The sequence below is a fragment of the Ursus americanus genome, chromosome 22 (genome assembly GCF_024610735.1).
Source record: "Ursus americanus isolate L20-20 chromosome 22, mUrsAme1.1.p, whole genome shotgun sequence".
Lineage (NCBI taxonomy): Eukaryota > Metazoa > Chordata > Mammalia > Carnivora > Ursidae > Ursus > Ursus americanus.
This window is the reverse complement of record NC_142148.1, coordinates 44,462,579-44,490,396: the sequence shown is the minus strand read 5'-3', so window position 1 is coordinate 44,490,396 and position 27,818 is coordinate 44,462,579. Positions and strand designations below refer to the sequence as shown.

General features: G+C 40.9%; 1 protein-coding gene across 3 annotated transcripts in view; it reads right to left on the bottom strand.

Moving 5' to 3' along the window:
• The window catches only part of KIZ (kizuna centrosomal protein), a 134,130-nt gene extending 106,897 nt beyond the window's left edge, over nucleotides 1-27,233 (bottom strand). For 2 of the 3 annotated variants that reach the window (XM_045776813.2, XM_087853776.1), the window contains exons 1-4: nucleotides 27,034-27,230; nucleotides 18,485-18,547; nucleotides 14,750-14,912; nucleotides 6,421-6,516 (exon numbers count right to left, since the gene is read on the bottom strand). In XM_045776813.2, coding sequence (XP_045632769.2) covers nucleotides 6,421-6,516; nucleotides 14,750-14,912; nucleotides 18,485-18,547; nucleotides 27,034-27,215 — 504 coding nt within the window. In that variant the 5' untranslated portion in view covers nucleotides 27,216-27,230. Of the gene's footprint in view, nucleotides 1-6,420; nucleotides 6,517-14,749; nucleotides 14,913-18,484; nucleotides 18,548-27,033 lie in introns of all 3 variants that reach the window. The other variant, XM_087853777.1, reaches the window with a different exon arrangement.
• Nucleotides 27,234-27,818: the final 585 nt, after the last annotated feature.

The window sequence follows — 27,818 nt, the reverse complement described above, 5'->3', positions numbered from 1 at the left end:
TGCTAAGTTGACTTATGTTTCCTTTTCCCCTTCTCCTTCACTTTTTCTCTTTTCTCTATCACTCCACTACAAGATGTGTACAGATATATGTGTGTGTGTGTGTGCAATTTTCTCACTAATAAGAGCCTTTGACACATAACACACTTGTCACATAATTCCACCACAGAGAGAGCAAAGGAAGATAGTTGTGTAGCCAAATGTCTCCACAAAAGGAAAGTTTAAAAATATGGTTATTTTCATTCTTGACTGTGAGAAAGAGGCTAAGTCCCTTTCAGAGAGGCTTCTTTCTATGATTCTCCTAAGTAAAACCTTTCTTCCAGTAATTGAGAAACAAGTTGATGTATTTATTAGTTAAGGCTCTGCCACTGACCAGTTATGCAATCTGGAGACAAGTTACTTAATTTCTTTGGGCCTCCATCTCCTAATCTGTAAAATGGGTATAAAAATAAATCTTATTTTGTAAAGTTGTTGTAATGAGTCTCTGTATATGTGTATATTTACATGTATTTATAGATGTATAATATAAATCCTTAGAACGGTACCTGAAACAGAGTAAGATCAATGTAAGTGTTAGATATTAATCTGAACCATATTACCCACTTGGGAGGTACCCTCGAAAGAAAGCAGGATGTGGGGGCGCCTGGGTGGCTCAGCTGGTTAAGCGTCTGCCTTTGGCTAAGGTGATCATCCCAGGGTCCTGGGATCAAGCCCCGCTTCGGGATCCCTGCTCAGCAGGGGAGTCTGCTTCTCCCTCTCCCTCTGTCCTTGCTCATGTGCTCTCTCTCTCGCTCACTCTATCCCTCAAATAAATAAATAAAATCTTAAAAAAAAAAAAGAAAGCAGGATGTGGAGAGCTCAAACTTCACGTGCCTTTGAAATCCAGTAGAGTGGGCACACATCTCATTCAAGAAGAATGTCTCTCTCCTCTTCCTTACTGAGGACTGGCAGCCTGCTACCTCTCATCAGATGGAGCAGTGGACGGGGTCTAGACCCTACCGTGCAGGAGCTCATGGTCTAGTAAGCCTGGAGAGAAGAGCATTTTCTACCATCTCCTGAAAAAAGACCTGCAGATCTAGTTTTAGGGCCAGGATTTGAAAAACTATTTGTGTAATTCGGTTTAATTTTTAATTAAGACTAGAAACACATACAAATAAAAAAGCTACTCAGATCAAAGAGGTCCAGCTGAACACCTTTGAACTTGTCATTGCCCTAGGTCAAATAAAGTCATTAACTTTGAGGATGGCAGAGCTGAGGGTGGGTCACCATCCCAAGCAAGGTACAACATCCTGGTATTAGAAACCTGGGCACCACTCAGTGCCCCACTTTAGAGACAGTCTTGCATTCTTTCTAATTGAGCAATGGTTCAAGGAGACTGCTGGTGAATGAAGCATTGTGGGCCACTAAGGATAAGAAATTGGGGCTTATATAGATAACTTTAAGCAATAACTCAACTCCTTTACCCCCTCCCATGCACTGCTCTTTCCAGTAGTAGGTATGACAGGGCCAGACCCGTATCCATGGGAACCTTACCACCCCAGTACATGCCCACAGTGTCCTCCTGGGCTGGGAACCCCCCTCACTGCTGTGCAGCAGCCAGGAGTGGAGCCAGGCACAACATTCAGTCAGTGACAGGAGCTAAGGAATAAACCCCTCTCTTTCCTGCTCCCAGGTGTGAGGACACGGAGGCATGTGTGACAGAGTCTTCCAAGGTTCCCTGATGGGACTGAGCTCCAGCTGCTCACAGTGGTAACCTCCTCAGTCACACACTACTGGCCATGCGGTTTTCCTCTCTATTCTGAGCTTCCTGGAACCACCTCCCAAATAATCCACCTACATTCCAGTCCTTATCTCAAGACCCGCTTCCAGGAGATTCCAACCTAAGTTATTTACTCTTTAAATATGAATACTTCAGGAGAGTCTTATGACTCCTTTCCCCTTGCCATGATGTTTACTTCAGTCGTGTGTCTCCTCCATGACACTGGTCACTTTACCCCTTGGAGATAAGCCCAGGCCCCACAGTGGCTGCCTTGGTCTTACGAAAACTGCTAAGATCCCGGGAGCTGCAGTCTGTCCTCTGGGAGTGGAACCCTTCCCATCATGAAACACGGGGGCGTCTGCCCTGTCTGGTGCCTCCCCTGCAGCGGGGCTGCTCCCAACTACAGCTCCACCACCTCTCCTGACACGGCTCCTACATGGCAGCAGGTGCACATCTGTCTTCTCACTTGGAAGTTCTTCTTCAGTAGAACTTTCAGGTGTTTCTTCTGCCCCACCAAGCCAACTCAAGCAGATGCTCCTTTTATTGGAAACATGTTCAGAGACAGACACTCCACCTTCCTTGGCTCACCTGACATAGCTGGAATATTGAGACCATTTCACTCTCTCCCAAGGTTAGGTAAAAATGCAGCACTGGGTAACTGGGTAACTGAAATATTTTGCATGATGTGGCCAGGGTGTTTTAATTGGACCAGGAATGTCTCCCAACTTTGGAAGATCATTTCACCCACAATACCCCTAGATGGCAGGGCAGCAAGATAGCTAATAGCATGGATGCCAAAGCCATATGGTCTGGTTTTGAGTTTTGGCTCTGCCTCACTGTGTAGTCTTAGGCATGTTAATTAACCTCTCTGAGTCTTCCCATGAAATGAAGATAACAGTACTTCCAGGATTGTTGAGAAGATTAAGTGAGCTGATGAATATAAAGTGCTTCATGTAGCAGCTGGCACAGAATATGTGTGCAGTGATCATTACCCATTGTTACTATTAGTATCAGAAGGGGAAGTAACAATTTGCATAACCATTTCTCCATGTGACCCTTGCAGGAAGGTTTACAACAGTGAAGTGGAACTCCCCAATTTGAACTTTAGCCCTATGCTGAGATTCCCTGGCCCTCCATGGCTCTCCAGCCAGGCCTACCACAGTACCATCCTGCTGTGAAGTATCCAGTTCACTTCTACTTTTAGTAGAATATGTTTCACAGTACAATAGTTCAATGCAACTTCACAACCCCTACCCCAGAATTTATACTCTCATTCACAAATGCCATCTCCATCTCTCTTGGTACGTAAGATTTGATGTGTTCTTATGTATAATCTTTAGTCATTGCTCATAAGAAAAACTGAGCAACTAGAACATGCCTAAAGACCAACAGAATTAAAGTTTACCCCCAAAACAAAAAAATGCAACGTATAATAGAGGAAAAGGATTATTAAATTGTAGTAAAATCTGTTAGGACTCAAATGGGGGCTTTGTCTTTTTGCTGTTAACCAAAAAAAAAAAAAGAGTTTATTAAGTAAACTAATACAGGCAGCAAGCTTGGGGAATGAGTAGACCAATTATTAATTCTCTTTAGAGAACACATGACCCTGAAGAGTAGCCACTGGATGCGTGAAGACTCTGGATGTCTTAGTATGAAACTGAGCTAGAATTTTACCTTGAGAAGACGGACAACCACTACTTCATGACTTTTCTTAGGAGAGTATCCCAGTTACTGCTAAGATTGAAAGGTACACAACCACTTAAAAGACATATCTTTTTGTAATGCAGAATTATCACTAATTTGGTAAATCCTCTCCCCCCTCATTAGTGTTTTCCACCTCAGTGGCAACTCCCAATTTCAGCTCTTAACTCTTCCTGTCTGAACCAACCCTGATTTCTTCAGTTCTACCACCTCCTTCCCCCAGTTCCTCCTGCAGGCACCACCAGCCTCATCTTCCTGCAGCTGCACACTGGTGGCATCACCATTCTGTCCACAAGTCCTGCTGTCACCTGCCCCAAGACACACAGAAACACACACATACGTACATGCACACATAATTCCAGGGGGAAATCTCAATCCTTAACCTGGTACTTACAATAATTAACTGCTAGTACCTGAAGACAGACAACTCTGGCAACGGAGATGAATTCATTTGACTGTCTAAAGAAGAGATGTGTGGACTTCCACTGGAAAAAAAATGTAACTCATATGATAAGGAATTGTTCTCGAAATAGTACAGAAGAAGGATTAACTAATTCATGATTTTACTGAAATGGAACTAAATGGAACTTAATGTTCCATAATGTAACTTTCCAAGCTCATTGTCTACCACTTCCCTACAAGAACATCAGATGTTAGCCAGGCTGAACAACTAACCACTGGGCTTTCCTGCTTCTGTTCCTTTACTCATAACATCTCCGAACCTTAGAATTTCTACCATATTCCCACTGACTGACATCCTTTCCATCCGGCACACTAGTTCAAACACCACCTCCTCCACCAAGCCTTCGGCTACTCATGCTAGTGGAAGCATGCCTTTTTTCTTCACACAGCACATGGCTAGCCCATGTCACTGGCATTTATCACATACTATCCTGTGCCTTAGAAAGGACATCTCCTTGAAGGCAAACACTGTGGAATTCATAGGGGGACCTACTGTGGCTTCTCATACAAATCTCTTGCTCAAAACCTATTTATTGACTTCAACCAGTGACACTATACTGTGTGCTTCAGGCCAGTCCCTGAAGACAGACAACTCTGGGAACAGAGACAAATTCATTTGACTATCTAAGGCAGAGATGTGTGGATTTCCACCGGAAAAAAAATGTAACTCATATGATAAGGAATTGTTCTGGAATTAGTATATAAGAAGGATTAACTAACTCATCATTTTACTGAAATGTATTTACCTTTTAATTGATGGAACATCAATAGGAAGTTGAAAAAGGCAAGATATAAATTTCTCAAAATGTTACCTAATTGATTCTTACATACAGTCAATAATCAAAGCTTTTAAGGAGATGACACTTTTCAGTATAAAGGGAAATACTTCTCTTCTAATTATTATATGTAACATCTTTAAGGGGTTGTCAGCTGCATGTCTCTTGTCCTAATTTTAAATATAACTTAAAAGGAGACTACATAACTGTACGTAAGGTAAGGAATCAGTAGTGCAAATAGAAAAAAAAAGGTCTCCCGTTTTACTTAAGTACCACTAACCCTGTCGTACTAAGAATGCATTTATCAGGAATGGCATAGAAAGAACAAACCGGTTTATAGATTAAAAACACGTCAATTATTTCATGACCTAATGTCAAACAGAAAAACTGCCTGCATGGTTTAGAAGTCTATCACATTATACCACATTTGGCGTACATCTAATGGCACAGAAATCATTTAACATTAAAGGCCTTTTTATCTAGGTCAAGGTTGCTGGGATTTGGTGTTTTGTATCTTACGGTTTAAAGAATGCTCCAAATTCTAGGTTTTTTAACTTTTTAATCTTTGGGAAGGAAAACTAAAACTTCCTATAAACTCAGATTAATGCCTGCTAATGCATGGAAAAAAGGAAAACTAAAACCTTCCTCCTACTATAAAAACAAAATAGTGTGGCCTCTGTTTCTTTTCTGATAAGAGTCTTAAATACCAAACAGTTAACTGCATAATAACATTTACTGGCAGCCAGGCAGCCTGCTTAGCAGATATATAAAGCAGGTAAAAGGAGAAAAAGTTAATTTCTTGGCTGAATGATTCCATCGGTAGCTATAGGGCAAACCTGAAAGTCTTTTAGTAAAGTAGCAGTTGGTTCTTCTATCAATCTGTAGCACACATACTCTTCCAAGGAAAGCATTAAATATGAAAATCATATCCCGTTATCATCTGTTTCCAGCTTTCAGCCCAGTAAGCTTTTCTTAATGAATGCTGCAGCCTAAGGAACAAGCACGCTGTTGGCTTCTCTGAATAATGGAGTGATGCTACCATTTTTGCTTATTACAATATCGACTGGCTGAGGGGGGTTCACACATAGTCACAAGTGACTACTCTTGCCAGCATGCTCCAAGTTATTACAAGATGTTTTTAGACATTTCATCTAAAAGAGCTTTACTGCTTTTAGTGAAGAAAACATCTATGGTCTTGAACAGAATCATTTATATGGAGATAGGCTGCAGGATTAGAAGCCTGTATTACGCCAGATACATAGCAGAATTTATTTAAGTATTCCTTGCCAGTCTTTTTGTCTGTTGCTTAGATATGCAATCTTTTCTTTCCACTTCCTCTGTGAAAAGGTTAAAATGTACAAAATTATATATACAAAGAAGAGAAGCAAAAGGCCACATTTTGTTTATCTTTTACTTAAAATATTTCTGGAACTAAGAAAAAAAAAAGCGGCTACAAAGCATTATTTAGACAAACATAATTTCACCTGCTAACGACACTAAGGTTTTCTTGGGAATCTGTCTCTTTTAAACCTGCCATGACGGCCTTTCAGCACATTTAACTGAATTAGACATTAAAGCATACTCTATAAGGAAAAGTCTTTAAATAATACTTAAGAGTTAATCAAAAAGATCTTTGTAATAAGATGATTTTATTTAAAACATTACTGCAAAAGAGGAATACTCCAGAAATCCTCTGTCAACAGGTTTATAATTTTAATCCATTACCTTTCCTCTGTCTTCGTCTTTCAGTTTGCCTCTTGCTCCCAGGCTCTCTTTCGACAGTAGCTCCACCTTCTTCTTCATTTGAGCCTCATATTTGTTCTAAACATAAACAAAGTTTTGATTTTGTGGTCGCTCTTATGACAACCAGCACCTGTCTGTATTTTTCAGTCTTTAGAGAATAAAAAGAACACTGAAGTAGAAAGTAAAAGCTGATGTTGCCAAGAAATTCAACTTATCTTAGAAAATAGATGATTTCACAAATAAAATGTCAAAAGCTGAGTTCTATAAAATGCTATATGTTTTTAAATAAGATTTGATGGGTTCTCATTGTCTGTCATCAACATAGGGAATAAAACCTTGGCATATTAAGCTCTCAGGAAAATCTACTTACTTTATTATGAAACCAACACACTGGACAGTGTTTACTCTGAAAACTTTTGTCCTAAAGGAAAAGAAATCAATCCTACTGACTTATCTGTATGATATCTACATTAGTATCATGGTCCTACTAGTCACAGCAACACAGTATATTATTTGTTAGATCATCTACTTGAAATGAATTCCATTTTCTATGAATAAAAATATAGTAGACATCAGTGATCAGCACCATAGAAATGAAGTTTGCTCCGGCAGTAGTAACTACATAAAGATGTCTGCTTCATTATCACACTATAATTGATGAAAGTGATTCCATCATAAAATGACTTTTTCTTAAAAGCAAGGCATAAAAGGTGCTTTGATTCAGTGTTAGTAATTAAAGCCTTAAGAAATTCACTGATGGTGGTCCATCACAGATAAGTATCAGAACATTTTTTAAATTAGGCTGTGATGCACTGCAATTAGAAATAAACCTATGAGAGAAAAAAAAAGAAATACGCCTATGTGATAATCAAATTAGAAAACTGTTTCCTTAATTCTCAGTCTGAATATGAAATTGGCCTCAGTTTGTTTTGACATACCAAAAAAACTGATCAAAATTTATTTGCTTCCCTCAAAATATCTCAAATTATATGCTTTCCCATTTTTAATAACAGTTAAGCAGGGAATTTTTTTCTCTCTCGGAATATTAACATGATAGATGACAGCAATGATCTAAAGAGATTCCTAATTAAATAAAAGTTTTGTAAGGCCAGTAAACATGATAAACCAAGAAAAGATAAAGAAATATGGCAATTAAGATAATACAATTTACATCTCTCTATTCTATATCTACCCTTTGGACTCAGAGATATTTACTTTTAACCCCAAGAGCTTTCAAAAGGCATACATTACAGAGTCTAAGGGAAAGTATCCTTAAAAAGGGATGGGGGAGGGGGGTGAATTATAAAATAAACATCAAGCTTTATTAAATAATTAGAGGTTAAACAAAAATTCTTCATTCCTGTGGCTGCAAATATTTTCTTAGGTTCTTTGAGATCAGTTACAAACATGCAACAGGCATTGTACCTGATTTCCTCATTATGGGATCATTTCAGAGCCACATCTTCCAAAGGCAGAATACTTTCTCATGGAAACATGTGTTTTGTTTAATTCAATTTGCTGCAGCAAAAACTGATAACTGCGTTAGGGCTTTATAAAGAACAGTAAGGAAAGTCTCTTCACTAATCCAATTTAGACTGTTCTCAGTGCATCCAAAAAATTTACGGAATTTACTAATTTCTAAATTAGTGATGTAAATAAAAACCGAACAATGTATTTGAAATCAAAAGTTGCTGTGCATGAGAGACTATGGACTCTGAGAAACAAACTGAGGGCTTCAGAGGGGTGGGGGGTGGGGGAATGGAATAGGCTGGTGATGGGTAGTAAGGAGGGCACGTATTGCGTGGTGCACTGGGTGTTATACGCAACTAATGAATCATCGAAAGTTACATCAAAAAAATTAAAATTAAAATTAAAAATTAAAAAAAATAAGGTTGGACTCTTTCAAGCCAAAAAAAAAAAAAGTTGCTGTGATAAATGGATAATTGATACAAACTATAACTCTACATCCTCTAGGACCACAGACTTGCGCCTACAAATGCTCTTTTTCTTGCCTTTTATTTATACATATCATAGGACATTTGGTTACTACTCATCAAATCCATCTTCTGAACACTGGAGAGCAAGGGTTTTCAACCCCCACCTCCTATTCTATCTGCATACAAACAAAGGGTTGTATTATGTTTAAAAGTTTTTGAAGTTTGGAAAACTGTATAGATGAATCTTTCCAAAGCTTCCACAGCTACCAATGTCTGATGAGACAGCAGAGCACGCGTCCTAGTTTTCCAGCCATCAGTCTTTCGTGTTTCATTTCCCATTTCCTCTCTGATCAGGTCCCATTATATTTCCACGATACATAGGGCTTGTATTGCATCCTTTCTGTCTTGTGCTGACTCAGGTCCCTGTTCCCTCCCTTGTGTGGCCTAGATTCCTCACTGTCAGATTTGCTGCTTTGGGGGCCGAAGTTCGCATGTCCTGGTAGCATCTCCAGTCCACAGCCTCTCTAAGGACAGTCCCCTCTTCCCCCAACTCCCCTAGGGAAATTTCTTTTAATAAACCCAAGAGCACAGAATCAATCCATCAGGTAACTTGTTCTGTCTGTTATCATCTTGCTTCACAGCGCTGGGCTGGATGCTGCCCACTACATTTAGGAGGATTTTTCTATTCACTTCCTTACTGTGCACAAACGATTTCATCTCAGCTCAACAGATGAAATCTGTTGGTGGTGGTCTGGGGTGGTGGGAAGAGGAGATGAAGGTCCTGGCGGGTCTTTCAGGTCTCTAGGATATCTCTCCATGCTCATGACATGGATCATTTTCCATTCTTTCCTTCTTCTGTATCCCCACTTACATTCCTTCAGTTTCCCCTCATCACATTAGCACTTGCCTGAAAGTACCACCACTACTTTTTATTTAAACAGGCTTCCTTTTTTCAGTGGTCTTTGGGATTATATAAATATTTGCGGTTACAGAACTGAACAGACATTTAAAATCTACTGGCCCAGACTCTTCACATTGGAGTTGAAAAAATGGGTACAGAGAGTTACACAAACTGTCTGATTTGACCCTCAGGACTGCGATTCACAATCTTTTGTTTTCTCTTCTATTTTTTCCAGTGTATGGGTTTCCTCTTAAATGCTGAGTTTTTACAAAAAGGTATGGAGGAACACTTACCTATATGCAATTAATGCATATTAACAAGTAAGGCACTCTGGCTGATAAAAAATAAAAATAGGATAAGCTACAGACTGTCTTCCAGGAGCCTGAAGGTCATGCCTTGTCCACAGTGGCTGTCACAATGCTCAGTAGGAAGTGAATGAGAGGTCAAAGATTTGTTCTCTTCAAATTTTATCCCCAGTGGGCATACATCACCTAAGAACTGAATTTTTAACAAGAATCACATCTTTAAATAGTGACATTATATCTTTAGAGTGCCTCTGCCATTAAACAGAAATGCTCCTGGGAAGGTATAACACAGGATAGAACCAATACCACATTAGCTCTCCCATAGTTGCTCATGGTTCATAAGAGAGAACGATGAAAAATATGGAAGAATCAATTTTCAGTCAGAGGGGGAGGGGGGGAGTCTCAATGCCTACTGAGTGCTTCGAGTCTAGGGAGGTGTTCCTCAAAGCTAACTGAGTGCTTATTATGTGCCACATTCAGGGTCAGATACTGACAGCACTGAAATAAGATGAGGAGCCCACAGTGAGGTGGGAAAATGTAAACAATGACAATCCCACAAAGGAAGTACTTACAGAGATAATTATGGCACAGACCTAAGGCAGGACAGAGGGAAAGAGGCCTTCTACTTAAAGAAGATAGGAGATAATGTGGTGCTTTCAAGGAAATACAGGTTCTGCATGTTTAAAATTCAGTGGGTGCGTGTGAGTACATGTGTAAGAGAGAGAGAATGCGCACATGTGTGGGAAATAAAGATGGAGAGGGACGGTGGGAAGATATGGGGATGAGGGAATATTGCATGAGATGGGGGTACAGAGGAGACGCGTGGGGAGAGGGAGTGAGCAGAGATAGGAGGAAGAGAAAAGGAGGTGGAGGGGGGCACGTGGGGAAGAGAAAATGTGCACATGTCTGTGTATTTGTGTGAGAGGGACAGCGAGAAGGAACGTGTGTGTGTGTGTGTGTGTGTGTGTGTGTGTGTGTGTGTGTGTTAGGGGTCATAAGGTTGAGCTGTGGAGTGGTATGCAGGCAGAGAGTAGCATCTGGGCTTTATCCTAGAAGGCTGAGCAAGCACTCAAGGCTTTCAGGCAGATGAGAGACATAACCAGGTGATGATTCTCCTCAACTGAGGACCCCCCTTGAGTGCCCTGACATGCCAGCTTTATGCCTGGCACTTGAATAGGGGAGGCTGAAACAGAGCTGGCAATACTCCACACATGTCCCTGGGACCCTTTTGGGTGCTCCTAAGTCCTAGCATCTCTGTCTCTGTGCCTAAGGAGCTCACAATTATTTCCCCTCACCTGATTCTCTTCCCCATCAGTCCTCAATCAGTGATGCTCAGGAGCCATGTATGCATATTCCAAATGCTCTGAACCCACTCACCAGGGTTTCCCTGTGGGGTTAAGTTCCAGATGCCGACTATGGTAGTTGGCTTAGTGGTACACCCTGTTCCAGCCACCTGTCCTTCCCTGTCTCATCTGCCTGCCTGCCTACACACCCTCCCTGCACTTCCCAAATAAACCACTTACATTTGAATCCTTGTCTCAGGGTCCACTTCAGGAGAACCCAACTTGAGATAAGGGCAAAGGATACCCAAGGAAAACTGCTCTAAGGACCAACTGGGGCTCGTCTACAAAAGCACTAATGCAGGGAGCGGGGGCTGGAGGGGGGACAGAAAGAGGGAGAGAAGGATACAATCCTCACAACACTACTAATATTTACATACTTGAACAGAGTTTAGTCAGGCTCTTTATCTGACAAGCATAGCCACAACACTGTATTTTCAAATCTACATGACAGATCAATAGTCTTTAAAAGCCCTGAATATGATCACAGGCCCCCAAATAAAATAGTATAATTCATAAAATCTGTTGAAAGGGTATTTTGTTAGCCTTTATCCCATTTAAAAAGATCTTAACATTATAGTCCTACAAAGTGGAGAGAAATGCATTTAATACAATCTGGGCCAAATGACCACTTCTTGCACGTTGCTTCACTCTGTTTCACTTTCTGGAACTCTACCAGTTATTAATTCATTTGCATTAACTATATTCTATTCAAGGGGAAATATCCCTGGCACTTTGGGGTGTGTCGGCAATACGCCCCATCAGAACACCTCTCTCCTAAGACTTACACGTGGTCAGCCAGCAGAGGAGGTAAAGATCTGATACCTGAGTGGGAAGGGATTAAGAAGAGACAAGTTGTTCTAGCCTTCCTAAGACCACCACTGGACACCAGGACAAAAAGAAGAGGCAGAAAGGCAGGAGAAGACAGCAGGGACAAACATTTCCTTCTCTGAAACTCTGCTTACACACAGTTTGCTGAGGTTAAGTGGTGTCACTGGCTGGAGTTTCAAATATCACTGCCTGGTTTCACAGGCACATTTCAAGTATTCAGCTTTGGATTCAGGGTGACTCCCAATGTACAGTTCTCCACGGAACTCACATCTTTCCCAATTGTAGCTACATGGTCTGCTCTTCTATGCCGTCACAGATTGTTTTCACAAGGCATTCCTTACCCAAGACTCAACTGCTTTCAATATAAAAATATTTACAAAGGATCATTCCCCCTTTCAAATCCCTCCCTCTCACATTTGGCTACATCGTGAAATCAACAACTAAATAAAGCATCAATGTGAAAATAAAAGGAAAATTTCTATTATTTCTTTTTTTCTAGTGGGAAGGCAAAATTCCCTGCTTTGTCTACCACTTTTATTTTCTCTGTGAAATTTCTGAACAGCAAAGAGATTTACATTGTTGATACTAACAACTGCTTTTTCTTTTTTAAATTATGTTCAGTTAGCCATCTAAATTAGGCATCAAACTCAACCTCACTTAGTTCAGACCACCTGACATCACAATTCATGAGCCTCCTGATGGGATGCAATATGTAACCTCAGCTATGACTATTTAACTAAATAAAATTAACAAAGTTAAGAACTCAGTCCTCAGTGTCACAAGCCACATTTTAAGTGCTCAGCAGCCATGTCTGTCTAGTGGCTACTGTATTAGACAGCAACAGTACAGACAGTGAACATTTTTATCACTAGAGAAAGTTCTATTATGCAGTGCTGGTCTAATCCAAATTTTCAGTTAAATGATACCTCAAAGAAATAACCAGTCAAATTCAGATCATTCTACAGGCAATTAGACTACCTTCTTCAAAAAGCCAGTGTCATGAAAAAAAAAAAAAAAGGAAGAATGGTAGGAGACTAGATTTACAGACCAAAAAAGACACAACCAAATGTAATGTGCAAACCCTACTTGGTCTGGAAAAATAAAGAGAATCTTGGAGGGAACTGGGGAAATTTAAATATTGGGTGGATAGTAAATGACATTACTAATTTTCTTAGGTGTGATAAAGGTAGTATGATTATGTAGGAGACTTTCCTTGTTCTTAGGAGATCCACACTCAAGTATTTAGGGGAGAAATGTCATGGTGTCCACAGCATACTTTCAATGGCTCAGGAAAATATGTGTATACATACACACACACACACACAAAGCGAATACGGTAAAATATTTACAACTATTGCATCTGGGTAGAGAGTATATGAGTTTTCCTAGTCCACTCAGGCAGCTATAACAAAACACTACTGACTGGGTGACTTATAAACATCAGAAATGTATTGCTCACGGTTCTGCTGGAGGCTAGAAAGTCCAAGATCAAGGTGCCAGTGTGGTCACCTTCTGGTGAGGGCCCTCTTCCTCATTCAGAGCCACCGCCTTCTCACTGCATCTTCCCATGGTAGAAGGGGCTAGGGAGCTCTCTGGAGCTTCTCTTAGAAGGCATCCTATGTCATCCACCTTCATGACACAAGCAACTCTCAAAGGCCCCAGCTACAAGTACCATCACATTTGGGGGTTAGGACTTTGAGATATGAATTTCAGGAGGACACAAACATTCAGACCACTGAATGAATGTTCATTATAATAATTCTTTTCATTTTTGTACATACTTGAAATAAAGGCTCAGTGGGGGAAACTCCTAGAGAAAAAAAAAAAGAAAGGGAGGTACTGAAGCCAACCTCTCCTGTAACCAGCATGCAGTTGTGTTAACTTGAGCAACAGCCCTTGGCCAGCACAAATCGTGAGGAAAAAGGGCCTAGCCCTCCACACCTGGTATAATGTGTGGAGCTGAAGGTTGCCCAGCACCTTAGGGGAGTGGGGTCTCAGAATCAAAGAAGGCTACGGAGAGCAGTTGCTCTGGGTCACACAGCTGAGGAGCATAAAGGTGAACTCGATGGGGCCAGTTCTACCCTCAGTCTCTCCTCAACATACTGCCTGACCAGAACAGAGGAGCCTAGATGCCAGAAAAAAGAACACTTTAAAGAAGGAGGTAGTCCCCAAAAAGAATGAAATCTTGCCATCTGCAATGACATGGATGGAGCTAGAGTATATTACGCTAAGTGAAATAAGTCAGATAAAGAAAGACAAATACTATATGATTTCACTCAAATGTAGAATTTAACGAACAAAACAGATGAACATATAGGGGGTGGGGGGAGAAGAGAGAGGGAAACAAACCGTAAGAGACTCTTAACGACAGAGAAGAAACTGATGGTTGAGAGAGGGAGGTGGGTGGGGGATGGGCTAGATGGGTGATGGGCATTAAGTAGGGCACCTGTTGTGATGAGCACTGGGTGTTGTATATAAGTGATGAATCACTGAATTCTACTCCTGAAACCAATATTGCACTGTATGTTCACTAACTAGAATTTAAATAAAAATTTTAAATTAGTTAAATTAGTTAACTTGATTAATGAAAAAACATCAATAAAAAAAAATAAAGAAGGAGGTAGTCTCTAGAAGAATCCCTAATGCTGCCCAAATTCAATCATGAGGCCAACAAATACCATGTGCCAGGTCTGTGCCAGGTGGTGGCTAGTGCCCGTGCCTGTTACAAGTTAATTATTTGTGTAGTATAACAACATACAGATATTCCATTAATTCCTCAACTAAAACAGAAATCTGAGAAAATGCAATTTCAAGTTCCCCAATCAAAATTTGGACACATAGTACTCCACAGAAAAATGGGCAGTTAATCTTATGGATGAACAACTGAACATTAGTGACCACCACTGATCTGACACGTATTGCTATTACTTCCTTCTAATTTTGGCAAAAGAGATGGAGAAAGAGAGAGAGAGAAATAAGTACAAAACAAGATGTTACCTTCAGTTCTTGAAGCTTCTCTGTATTTGTGGTAAAATGTCCAACATGAGCTTGGACATTCTCAAACCGCTTTAAAAATTCTTGGTTTCGAGTATGAGCCTTCTTTTCTGATTCAGATATTTCCTTCAGGTATTTCTTTAGTTTAACATACTTCAGCTTAACTCTAGAAAAATAAAAGCAGATTTTTAAACAATACAGTTAGACTCTGACAAATCAAAGGAGGAGAATTTTCTTTAACAAAATTGTTAATGAGACAATGTATTCGGAGATATTTTACCCAAACACTGAAAGCTAAGGGCAGAATGTACATGCATTTTTAGAGAGAAGAAATTAATGTAACATCACTGAGTATCACACCCAGGCATAACTCTCCTGAGAAATGTATACAAGACTACATTATAACATTCATACAATAAAGATTTATATGGATTTCTTTCTCAAAATTAAATGTGATTTCAAGAGCGGTGTCTATGTGGCATGATCGGATGAATAGCCCATTAGCATTCTTTTTATGACAGACCATTTCAAAACTACCGCTTAGATGGAAACAGAATCAAACTATAAACCATAATCCATAAATATTAAGAAATTCCAAAATTTAAAATACCCCAAACACTCTCATTTAATTAATATTAAAATTTTAATTAGGAACTGTAACAATATATTTTAAAAATATTTTATGATAATATATGGGCTGTAATTCAACTTGAATTGTGAAAAAACCTTTAGAGACTCTCATCCAAAGTGTAAAATAAAAGGCACACTACTCTTCCCACAGAACCAACGCTGCTCACTCTAGCTCTTTCTTCTTCACAACTTTTACATGATAAGAATACCTGGTATGAAGCATTTCTACTGTTAGTTCAATATGATAATTCACCATTCTTTTTTATTAAGTTTTTTATTTTAATCCCAGTATAGTTAACTTACAGTGTTGTATTAGTTTCAGGTATATAATATAGTGACTCAACAATTCTATATATTACTCAGTGCTCACAATTTTTCAACATTCTCCTATCGAGCAAAACCAAGTTGAAAATTACAAAGATGTTCACCCTCAAAAACAGATTTGCAAAGATGCTGGAGATGTTAAAAATTAATCAGTAATAGACCTTAAACTTCTAAGCCTAGGTCAAAAGTTTTCAAGAAATTCTTTATCGTGCTAATAATTCTGTGCTTTGACTTTGGATGGCTGTCCGCATTTTTTCTTCTGAACAAAAACTTAAGACTTTTACTGCTGCCCACGTCTGCCACTTGCAACGCAAGCGACAGTAACAGAGGTGGAACATAAAGCACTGTCCTTCACAGGCAGCACTTGGTGAAGCTGCTGGTGGTGGCCAGTGTCCAAGTGGAGTGGGTACAACAGTAACCATGCCTTTTCCACCCAAAGTCTAGTTTCATTCCTGCCCCCGCATTACCCTTCAATGCTGACCACAGAAGTCACCCACCCAGCCATGCAGTCATTCATGGATTCAGCACTGTGAATAGGAAAGCCACTCAGCTAGTCAACGGGGAAAACAAAAAATTAGATAAGTCCAATACAGTGTGATGAATGCTAAGGGGGAAACTGCCAGGGACTCTTACAGACTGGGCAACCTGACCTAGTTGAAGGGGTCAGGAACGCCTTCCCAGTGGAAATGAATTTTTAGCTTAGACATGATGAAGGATGGGTAAGAGTTAACCCAAAACTGGGGAAAGCCAGGGTGAGAAGATGAGGGGAAACACTCAAGCAGGGGAAATAGCATGTTGGAAAGCTCAAAGGCAATAGTTAAGAACAACAGTAAAATTGGTCAAAGCAGTAACAAATAATATATTATTGCCTCTTACACTGGGTCAAACACTGCTTTAAGGCTCTGTTAAGCTCTCATAACCACCATTATCCTCATGTGACAGATGAAGAAATGGAGGTACAGAGTGTTGAAGGACTTGTCCCAGCATCACATGACTAAGAGCTGGTGGGACTCAGACTGAATGGAAGCACCTGGCAACAAAGCCCACCTGCTTACTCGATACTACAAAATCCCTGTCGTGTTTCAGACACTGAAAGATTCTGTCTAACATGTAATTGGAGGCTGGTAAGAGAGGGTGATGATGAAGATTACCCAGGGGCAGGTAACAGAGGGTCTGGTAAGCTGTTGTGCCAGATACTCTGCAGGCCCTCCTCACACCCTCCTGGACCAGCGCTTCCTCTGCCAGCCATGGCTGCAGCCACCTGGTAGCACCTGTCTCAGCTGCATCTGGTATCTTGCTTTCCCAGAGCTACTCCTCTGAGTTCGCAACATGGATACAAGAAAGAGTTAATGCCTCCTGGGGCAGCCCTGCCTTATGCAAGGTTACCAGCAGGTAAATGGCTCCCCTTCCTTCCTTGAGTGGACACTTGTGAGGAGCAGGGAGGCGGGCTACATGGCTCCTCTGAAGGTCTGGAAGAATGGAGTCCCAGGTGCCCAAGCAGTGACCGGCTCCTACTTCATTCTTCCCAGCTCTGCTCGCCAGTTTTATGTGACCACTTCCTAAAATAAACTATCATCTACACACAAACCCTTGTCTTGGGCTCTGCCTTCTGGGGTGGTGGGGACAAGATTGAAATAGCCATGTTAGACAGTTTGGATTTTTATCCTGTCAGGCAGTCAAAGAAAGTGTATTTTTAGCAAATCACTCCCTCTGTCTTCCAGGTAGTGAGAGGCTAAGTAAGAGAGGGGAATAAACTTGGCAAACTGATAGCTTGGTAAAGGTCCCCAGGAAGCCAGGAATAGGCTGCAAGAGAGGTCTCCACCCCTTCGGCCACTCCCTTAGCTGTGTGCTACAAAAATGGCAGCTGCAACGATGCTCTCAGACTTGGGCCCACTTCTGAGGCCATGGCATCCACAACACTGCTATTTCTTCCACCATCTCACTGGCTTTTTGTCTCTTCTAGAAATACTGGGGACATATCGCTGTCCACCGTGACTGGTATCCTTGGAGGTACACTGAATCCTAAAACCATATGAGGAAACAAATGGACCTGGTGGGTGGTTTGGTTTTAAAATTTTCTCTCACTTCTGAATGACATATTTTCATTTCTCACTCATAGTATGAGGTAACTAAATAAAAAAATTAATGCTATCATAGCCAGAAATCTTTCATATGAATAACCTTGGCAGTAATACCACACATTTGGCTTAAGGATGAAGTTCAGTTTCCATAACATAGAATTAAAAATATTAAAAGTTGGCTCTTCATATTAGAATAACCCAGAAAGGATAATATCTATTTTATCCATTGCTCATAATAATTTTCACAGGCATTGTCAAATATCCATGAACAAATGAGACATCATGTAACCCTGTCTTCAACAGTTGGTTGAAAGGCCAGCTACAGTCATTATGCCTTAATCATTACGCAGGCTCAGTGTGTTTAAACTGTGATAAAAAAGATAAGACTAAATGCATCTTATTCTTCAGCTATATAAGCCACAGAGATTCCTGAAATACCACAAATATCAAATAGTGAAAATAAAACAATTTTTATCTTACACACATTTTAACGAAATTTATTCCTACATTTTATAGTGATTATATTAAATTTCAGTGTTTACTGGAAACACTATATCTAGTGTTATATCTAATCTACACACTAGATATAAGAGAACAGTAAAAGTACTGCAATTACGGTATCTGTAACATACATTAGGGTTACATTTTTATTGATTAACACACACCACCCGGTTTAAAAAGTGTTACCACTGTCACATCTTACCTGTACACATCAGATTGATTATATTCATAAAGTTTCTTTTCCAGCTCCAGTCTCTTTTTTTCACTACAATATAGAAAGAAAATGTTTTATGAATAAGTTACACTGATAAGTAATAGGCAGTTGGATTTAGAACATGATCTCCTTTGAAATTACACCTTTGTGAGAATGTGTCTCTGGTCTTTCTAAGAAGCAGAAAATGCCAGTTGTTTGAAACTCAAGACACAAAAATATTTGGCAGTTACTATGGAAATCTAAAAAGCAAAATGATACCAGTATGAAGCAAAAAGAATAAGATTTTCAAAGTAAATGGGAGAAAGGCACTAAAAAAAGACTGGAAAGCAGATTCATTCATTCAACAAGTATTTCTTGAGTGCCATGATGAACCAGGTCCTGTTCCAGGCCTGAATACTATCATGGTGAACAAGGCAGCTGACACTCTAGAGGGAAGGACAGACAATAAACAAGATAAATACGTAAAATATACTATGGCCAGATTTTTCTGAGATAGTGGCATTTGAGCGATGAGGGTTCCACCAGGTCAAGACAACATACTTCCACAAATGCACCTTGGACTGAAGACTGGTGGCTTGCTCTGCTCCCAGCCAGACAAGCGTGGGCAGAGCCAAGCCTGTGAAAAGTACACCTAGCTCCATTCACTTTTAATGAACACCAAGTCCCCTAACACTATTACTTCAAATTTGGAGGAGTTTCTTTTTATAACTTTGTGACATCACCATGATTTGTCACTGACTGCTACTCTCTGGAGCTACTCCCAGTAAAGACTTAGCTGGTGAGTTCAGGTGAGTGCTGGCAGTAAGCTAGAGGACAAAGCTTACCCTGCACATCTGTACACCCAAGCCTGGTAAGAGGTAAGGGAAACTGAGCAGCAGCGGAGGTAATGACAGTCAAAACCAAGGTGTTAGGGGGTAAAACTGTTGAATGGGACTAGCCATCCCAGTCCCAGAAAGAGCCCTTGAGGGGTTTGACCACAGGGGGATTAACCACGGGGGTTCTACTCCACCACCAAAGTACTAGCTTCAACTGAAGCCAAATTGCTAATCTAAATTAACATTAAAGGCCAAAAGAAAAATCACATAATGTCTGCAAGAAAAATGCCAGGGGAGAAAAAAAAACCTGTGATTCAAAGACAAGGAGTCCAGCAGAAGGTAACCTTCAGTGGCCTGCTGAGGGAAAGGGGCTGAGCTCATGTTCCATCTGGGAGCTCTTAATTATTAGTTTGTTTTTCTTCAGATATGTTTTCCTTTAAAAAAAAAATCCCAAAAGTTACTCTGTTAGCTACATTAGAAGTTAAGTAAATTTCTTAGCTTAGCATAATCTAGAATGGAAACTACCATTTATTTTTTTTATTATATTAAGTTAGTCACCATACAGTACATCCCTAGTTTTTGATGTAAAGTTCCATGATTCATTACTTGCGTATAACACCCAGTGCACTGTGCAATACGTGCCCTCCTTACTACCCATCACCAGCCTATCCCAGTCCCCCACCCCCTCCCCTCTGAAGCCCTCAGTGTGTTTCCCAGAGTCCATAGTCTCTCATGGTTCATTCCCCCTTCTGTTTACCTTTAACCAAATTCTTTTAATGGGAAAATGGGGTCCAAAATCCAAACACCAAATCTTAGCTTGGGGAACACAAGGTCTATTCTTTAGTTAGGGTGTGCCTATGTTTAAAAAGGAAAAAAGACTCCAACGGAAAAAAAAAAATCATAGAGACGCCATTTTTTGTAAGTAGTAGCACCACACACATCTTTACTTTGTCATTAGTGAGAGTGAACTTATGTTTGTGTATGGTGTAAAAAAATGGTCCAGTTTCATTCTTCTGCATGTGGCTGTCCAATTTTCCCAACACCATTTTTTGAAGAGACTGTCTTTTTTCCATTGGATATTCTTTCCTGCTTTGTCGATGATTAGTTAGCCATAGAGTTGAGCGTCCATTTCTGGGTTTTCTATTCTGTTCCATTGATCTATTTGTCTGTTTTTGTGCCAGTACCATGCTGTCTTGGTGATTGCAGCTTTGTAATATAGCTTTAAGCCTAGAGTTGTGACGCCACTAGCTTTGGTTTTCTTTTTCAACATTCCTCTGGCTATTTAGGGTCTTTTCTGGTTTCATACAAATTTTAGTATTATTTGTTCCAGCTCTGTGAAAAAAGTTGATGGTATTTTGATAGGGGTTGCATTGGACGTGAAGATTGCTCTGGGTAGCATAGACATTTTAACACTATTTGTTCTTCCAATCCATGTGCATGGAATGTATTTCCATTCCTTTGTGTCTTCCTCAACTTCTTTCATAAGTGTTCTATAGTTTTCAGAGCACAGGGCCTTTAACTCTTTGGTTAGGTTTATTCCTAGATATCTTACGGTTCTTGGTGCAATTGCAAATGGGATCGATTCCTTAATTTCGCTTTCTTCTGTCTCATAGTTAGTGTATAGAAATGCAACTGGTTTCAGTGCATTGATTTTATATCCTGCCATTTTGCTGAACTCCTGTATGAGGTTCTTAACTCACACACAAAAATAAACTCAAAATGGATGAAAGACCTAAATGTGAGACAGGAATCCATCAAAATCCTAGAGGAGAACACAGCCAGAAACCTCTTTGACCTTGGTCACAGCAACTTCTTGCTAGACACATCTCCAAAGGCAAGGGAAACAAAAGCAAAAATGAACTCCTGGTACTTCATCAAGATAAAAAGCTTTGGCACAGCAAAGGAAATAGCCAACAAAACCAAAAGACAACCTTACAGAATGGGAGAAGATATTTGCAAATATCTTGTCAGATAAAGGGCTAGTATCCAAGATCTATAAAGAACTTATCAAACTCAACACCCAAAAAACAAAAAATCCAGTCAAGAAATGGGCAGAAGACATGACCAGATATCTCTCCAAAGAAGACATACAAATGGCCAACAGACACATGGAAAAAAGCTCAACATCACTCGGTATCAGGGAAATACAAATCAAAACCACAGTGAGATGCCACCTCACACTGGTCAGAATGGCTAAAATTAACAACTCAGGAAACAACAGATGTTGCCGAGGATGTGGAGAAAGCCTCTTACACTACTGGTGGGAATGCAGACTGCTACAGCCACTCTGGAAAACAGTATGGAGGTTGCTCAAAAAGTTAAAAATAGAGCTACCCTAATACCTAGCAACTGTGCCACTATGTATTCATCCAAAGGATACAAACATAGTGATTCAAAGGGGCACCTGCACCCCAAAGTTTATAGCAGCAATGTCCACAATAGCTAAACTATGGAAAGAGCCCAGATGTCCATCAACAGATGAATGGATAAAGAAGATATGGTACACACATATGGACACACACACACACACACACACACACACAATGGACTATTACTCAGCCATCAAGAAGAATGAAATATTGCCATTTGCAATGTTGTAGATGGAACTAGAGGTTTTTATGCTAACTGAAATACGTCAGTCAGAGAAATACAAATACCGTATGATTTCACTCATCTGTGAAATTTAAGAAACAATAGAAGAACATAGGAGAAGGGAATGAAAAATAAAATAATATTAAAACAGACAGGGAGGCAAACCATAAGAGACTCTTAACTATAGGAACAAGCTGAGGGTTGCTGGAGGGGTGGTGGGTGGGAGGATGGGGCAACTGGGTGATGGACATTAAGGAGAGCATGTGATGTAATGAGTACTGGGTGTTATAAGCAACTGATGAATCACTGAACTCTACCTCTGAAACTAATAATACACTGCATGTTAATTACTTGAATTTAAATAAAGTAAAATTTAAAAAAATAAGAGTGAACTTAGAAGTGAAGGAAATATGGTATAATTGCTTCCATGTTAGAAATTTTTATTAGTCACTTTTGCCTCTTCTAAGATTTCATGATTAATAGGATACTTAGTTCATGAAGAATGAATGGCTGGACAGTGAGCTGTCATTAAATTACAAAGACAGGGGCGCCTGAGTGGCTCAGTCGTTAAGTGTCTGCCTTCGGCTCAGGGCGTGATCCCAGCGTTATGGGATCGAGCCCCACGTCAGGCTCTTCCACTGGGAGCCTGCTTCTTTCTCTCCCACTCCCCCTGCTTGTGTTCCCTCTCTCGCTGGCTGTCTCTCTCTCTGTTAAATAAATAAATAAAAATCTTAAAAAAATAAAAATAAAAAAAATAAATTACAAAGACAGAAAGACCCTTAGGTGAATCTATGACCTATTGCCCCAGTATCATGCTTCACTTTTGTGCTATTCCTGCCAAGAAAGTGCTATCAGAGTCTGGTCATGAGGAACCATTAGATGGACCCAGCTTGAGTATCACCCTCTAGAATGAAAGTTGTACTCTATGAAACTGTCAGGAACACAGGACAGAGAATGACTACGGAATAGCTCCAGACTCGGGGAGACTGAAGAGACATGGCAAATGGTACACAGATGGGATCCTGGACCAGAAAAGAAAAAAGACAGTCTTAGGACACTTGGCAAAATGGGTAGGTGATGAAATTTGATTGGAGTCTGTGGAATTTATCAATCAGTATTGATTTCCTCACTGGGAGAGTTCCAGGGTGCATCCATGTCAGGAAGCATCCTTGTTTTTGGAAATAGACACTTGAATTTTTACGAATAATGGGGCACCGTATCTGTAGTTCTCAAATGGTTCAGAAAAGACTAATGATTTTAGACAGATGGGAAGACAGACAAAAAAACCCACAAAAAATATAATGAAATGTTAAGAGTTGCAGAATCTGGGGGCACCTGGGTGGCTCAGTGAGTTAAGCATCTGCCTTCGGTTCAGGTCATGATCCTGGAATTGAGCCCCGCATCAAGCTCCCTGCTCAGCGAGGAGTCTGCTTCTCCCTCTCCCTCTGTGTGCTCTCTCTCTCTTTCTCAAATCAATCAATCAATCAATCAATCTTAAAAAAAAAGAGTTGGGGAATCTGGGTGAGGGGAATACTAGAAGTCTTTGTCCTATACTTGCAACTTTTCTGTAAGCTTGAATTTAATTCAAAATAATTTTTTATTTCACCTATGATCTCTGGTGAAAAAGGTCTTTTTAGGAATCCATCACCTCCTGTGTAGCAGGTTCTTTTTAATCATGAACATAGAACTTCTTCATTCCTGCTCTGTCTTCAGTAGATACACACCTGCCAGTCACACTTATCTGTTATGATACTTCATATGGTGAAAAACCACAAACCCCCCTTGGCCTTCCACTGTGGACAACATGATGCTAATCTCATTAACTCTTCAACACAGGCCCTTTTCCCAACCTCCTTATCCACACTGCAGAGCTTCTGAATGCTGTCTTTCCTTTCTGTTTTAAATTTAAGACTTAAAACAAGATATTTACCCCCAATAAAAAGCCAGAGAAAGGCTTATGGGAAGGATTATCTTGCAACCCCTACATACTAAATCTTTGTTTCAGAATCTCTGAAACACCCAGCCCTGGGATATATACCCATAGTTCATGGTTTCCATCACCTGCACCCCTCACCTGGACCATTCAAAGGTTTACACAGATGGGTGGTCCTTAAGAGTGTAGCCACATGCTTTGCTTTTCTCCTTTTAAGCCACTTATTATTCTGTTTTTGTCTCAATACCAACTTCAGTTTTACTTAACTAGTATCTCAGAATCAATTTCTGGACTATTATGATATCTCACTCTGAATCAATACTGGCATTGAAAAAACTGGGGCTGGTTAATGGGCCTTTTAAAGGGATGTTTTTATATAATTGTAAGAGTCAATTCCACTCACATGTTTCTACCATGCTTGTGGCACTACACACTCCATAACGAGTCACTCCAGCAGGCTATTTAAGATTCTATGATTGATTTCACCAGAGTGCAGAGAAAACACCATACGCAAAGAGGAAAAAATTAAGAATGTACAAGTACATCTATGTGTGTCTACAGCTGAAACAATCTGGGCTAGAAATACACCACTTACAAGGGAAAGGCCCCGTTATTAGACCAGCTATATTAGACCAGCAATAAGCCAGCTCTAAGAAGGCCAGGCAAGGGCAGATTGCTTTTATTTCCCACCCCCAGGAAATCTCTGGACTGATAAAGCAGCTGTGATGACCCAGAGACGCAGCCTTTAAAATGACTCTGAAGTTTTGGAGTCCTTGTGGTCACTGAGATTGGTTAAAAAACAACACTAAACAAAGCGATAAAGCAGGTACATTCAAACACTCAAACAGGATACAAACAATGATATTCATTACTTGTTGCTTTGCAAAACTACAGCTTTCAACTTCTTTCGTTTGAAGCTCATTACTCTACTAGAGAAGAAACAAATCTGTGGCTTTACCATACATATAATTCAGTGCTCCTCATTTCTGGTGAAGAACCAAGGTTCAGAGAAGTGGAACAACCTGCTTAAAGTCACACAACTGTTTGTAGAGCAGAACCCAAGCATCCAAAGTTATTTGCCTCTGTACTTACTATGCATTAGTTATGGAATTTAAAAATGAAAAATAAGGATTGCCTGGGTGGCTCAGTCGGTTAAGCATCCGACTCTTGATCTCAGCTCAGGTCATGATCTCAGGGTAGTGAGATGGAGCCCTATGTCAGGCTCTTCACTCAATGGGGAGCCTGCTTGGGATTCTCTCTCTCCCTCTCCCTCTGCCCTTCCCCCCTTCTCTCTAAAAAATATTTAATAAAATGAAAAAGATGAATACACACAGCAACAGATTTGTATCAACTTGATTTTTTTAAAAAAACTCCAAGTACAAAACCAAGAATAGGCTATTAAGTTTGACCTGAATTCTTTATATAATTTCAACAGCCTCATCTTGCTTAACAGTTAAAACATTAAGTGTTAAACATAAAGTGAGTACTAATCATTACACAGTTATTATACCATAAGGACTATAAACAGCCAAGTGTTCCTACCATAGGAAGCAAAAATGATAACTCATGATGAACTTAGTTCAAAAAGAATGCCATTTGAACCAGTAACATTTTAAAATCAGAACATGGGCTAAGAGATATAAATACCTAAAGGCCTGGGGGTAACTAAGCTACTCTTCTAACAGAACAGAGTCAAAAGCACCTCAGGCATGCTGATGTACAGAGCAGTGTCTTGTCTTTTAATTATAAGGTATGTGCAGAAACTTAATACTGTCTTAGAAATATCATACTGTTCATTCTCCCTGGTTGACTGGAAAATCATCATGATTTAGCAACAACGTGTGGCAACAGTGTTGTATACAAGATATTTGTAACTCCTGGACCCTGGCTGGTTGGCTTTGGGATTTCTGCCTTTTACTTAACAAACATTTGTCAAGCCCCTCCTCCCCTAAGGTACTCTAGTACCAGCTGAAGATCTAGCTAAATATGGTTCCTGTCCTCCCCGAATTCTCCCTCTAAGCAGGAAGTAAGTCACTTAAGCTATTTATCTATACTGCTATAAAAATAGAGATCACCTAAGTTAGAGAATAGTTTGATCAATACTTGATATAGGGAGGGCACTGCAGGAAGTGATTTTTTTAAAAGCTGGAGGTGAGGAGGTCCGTGGAGTGGGTGAGTGGCAGTATGTCAGAAAGAAAATAGGATACAGAAAAGGATTAAGGGGTAAAATATGGTGAGGACAATTAAGGAGGCCTGTTGTGGATGCTCTATAAATACTGACAAGAATTAAATCTAGGATAAGATGAACATAATTCCTCTTCATAAACACTTCTGCCTTTACCTTACATGTAATTATTGTTGTCAGTTTAGAATTGTCACACACAAAGCTCTCCTCTTCACTGAAATGATTTTGTAACTTTTAACATTCATTAAACGCTTTGTTTATCAAGAGATCCAAATATCTATTTCCTTTCTTGTCAACTAATGAGATTTCCAACTGCAATTAATTTAGCAGCTAAATAATAGTTCCAAAAACTTATCTTTTACGTGGTTATTTATAGCAAATTGCTTTATAATTTTCTCTCTTTGCTCTTAGATCTAGCTGTTATCAGTGACTCATCTTTCATGTCTTAATCAAAGTATCATGAACCCTCCGGAAGCTGGACTTCTGTAAATTTCATCCCTTTGCTGAAAATCTGGTCAGCCCTCGTTCCCCTCCGCAAAAATGTCTCCTGCATTTAAATAGGGCATATGTTATACACACACACACACACACACACACACACACACACACGCACGCACTCCCGCCTGCGTTCTCGGACCTGTCATCATTGATGCAGTGCAGCTGTCAGGGTGGAATGACAATCTGAAGAGAGACAGGGGAGGAGGCGTGTAGAAGGGAGTAGAGAAATTCACAAGGCGTGACTGAGAGTGACAGGCAGGAGAACTCCCACTCTCACTTCTGGGCAAATTCAGTGATGCGGCCGGATCTTCCGGCAGGAGACCTCCAATAAGGGCGATGGGGCATGGTATTTGGTAAACTTTGTCCTCCAGGCCCCACCGGGAGCTTAGGGGGCGTCCCGAGCGGACCCGGGTCCAAGGGAAAACGGCGGGGGAAGTGGCAAGGAACCGGAGTTAGGGCACCGGCTGACCCTCGGCCGGGCTCACTCCCCGCCCCCGCCCCGGGTAGGCCATACCTGTCCCGCAGCCGGCGCTGGAGGTGGCCCAGCCTCTCGTAGTAGTCGGGACTCGCCAGAGCCGCTGACGAGGTGGAGGCCGGACGCATGCCGCCGCCGCCGCGATCGTTCTGCACCGTCAAGGGGCGACCACCGCGGGAGGCGGGGGGGGGGGGGGTTGTCCGAGGCGACGGCCCCACCATGCACCGCGGGTAAACAGGGCGCCAGCCGCCGTGCAGGGGGCGGGGCCGAGGCCCTGCTGGGGGGGGTGGAGGCGGGAACACCGTGGGGGGGCGGGACAGACGCCGCGGAGGGGCGGGACGTAGGCGGGGTGTATTGTGAGGCGGTGCAGACCGACTCCAAGAGGGCGGGCGGATTTTTCGCGCTGGTGGCAGTGCAGCAGGCCTTGTGGACACGGTTCCCCGGCCTCCGCCCCTAGTCTGGCGTCTCCCTTTCCCCTCACCCTTCAGAATTTTCACGGGAGAGACCCTGGCCCTCCCCGAGGCAAGCAGCCCCACCGAAAGCCAAGTCGGAAGCCGGTCCTGATTACTCCCCCACCTCGGTAGAGGCTGGGGGAGTGGGGGGAGCGCGCTGGGCGGGAGCAATTCACTTGATCATATTTGCCTTTAGCATCAAACTACATTATTTTTCCAAGGTTCATTCTGTCCTTTCTCCTACCACTTCTCCCTCCCTTCTTCCAGGATTTCTGAGTGCCGGCACTGTGCTAAACTTGTTTTCCTACCACACTTACAAGCAAAACAAAACACCACAAAAAAGACAAAACCCAAAACAGTAAGCAACTGCGC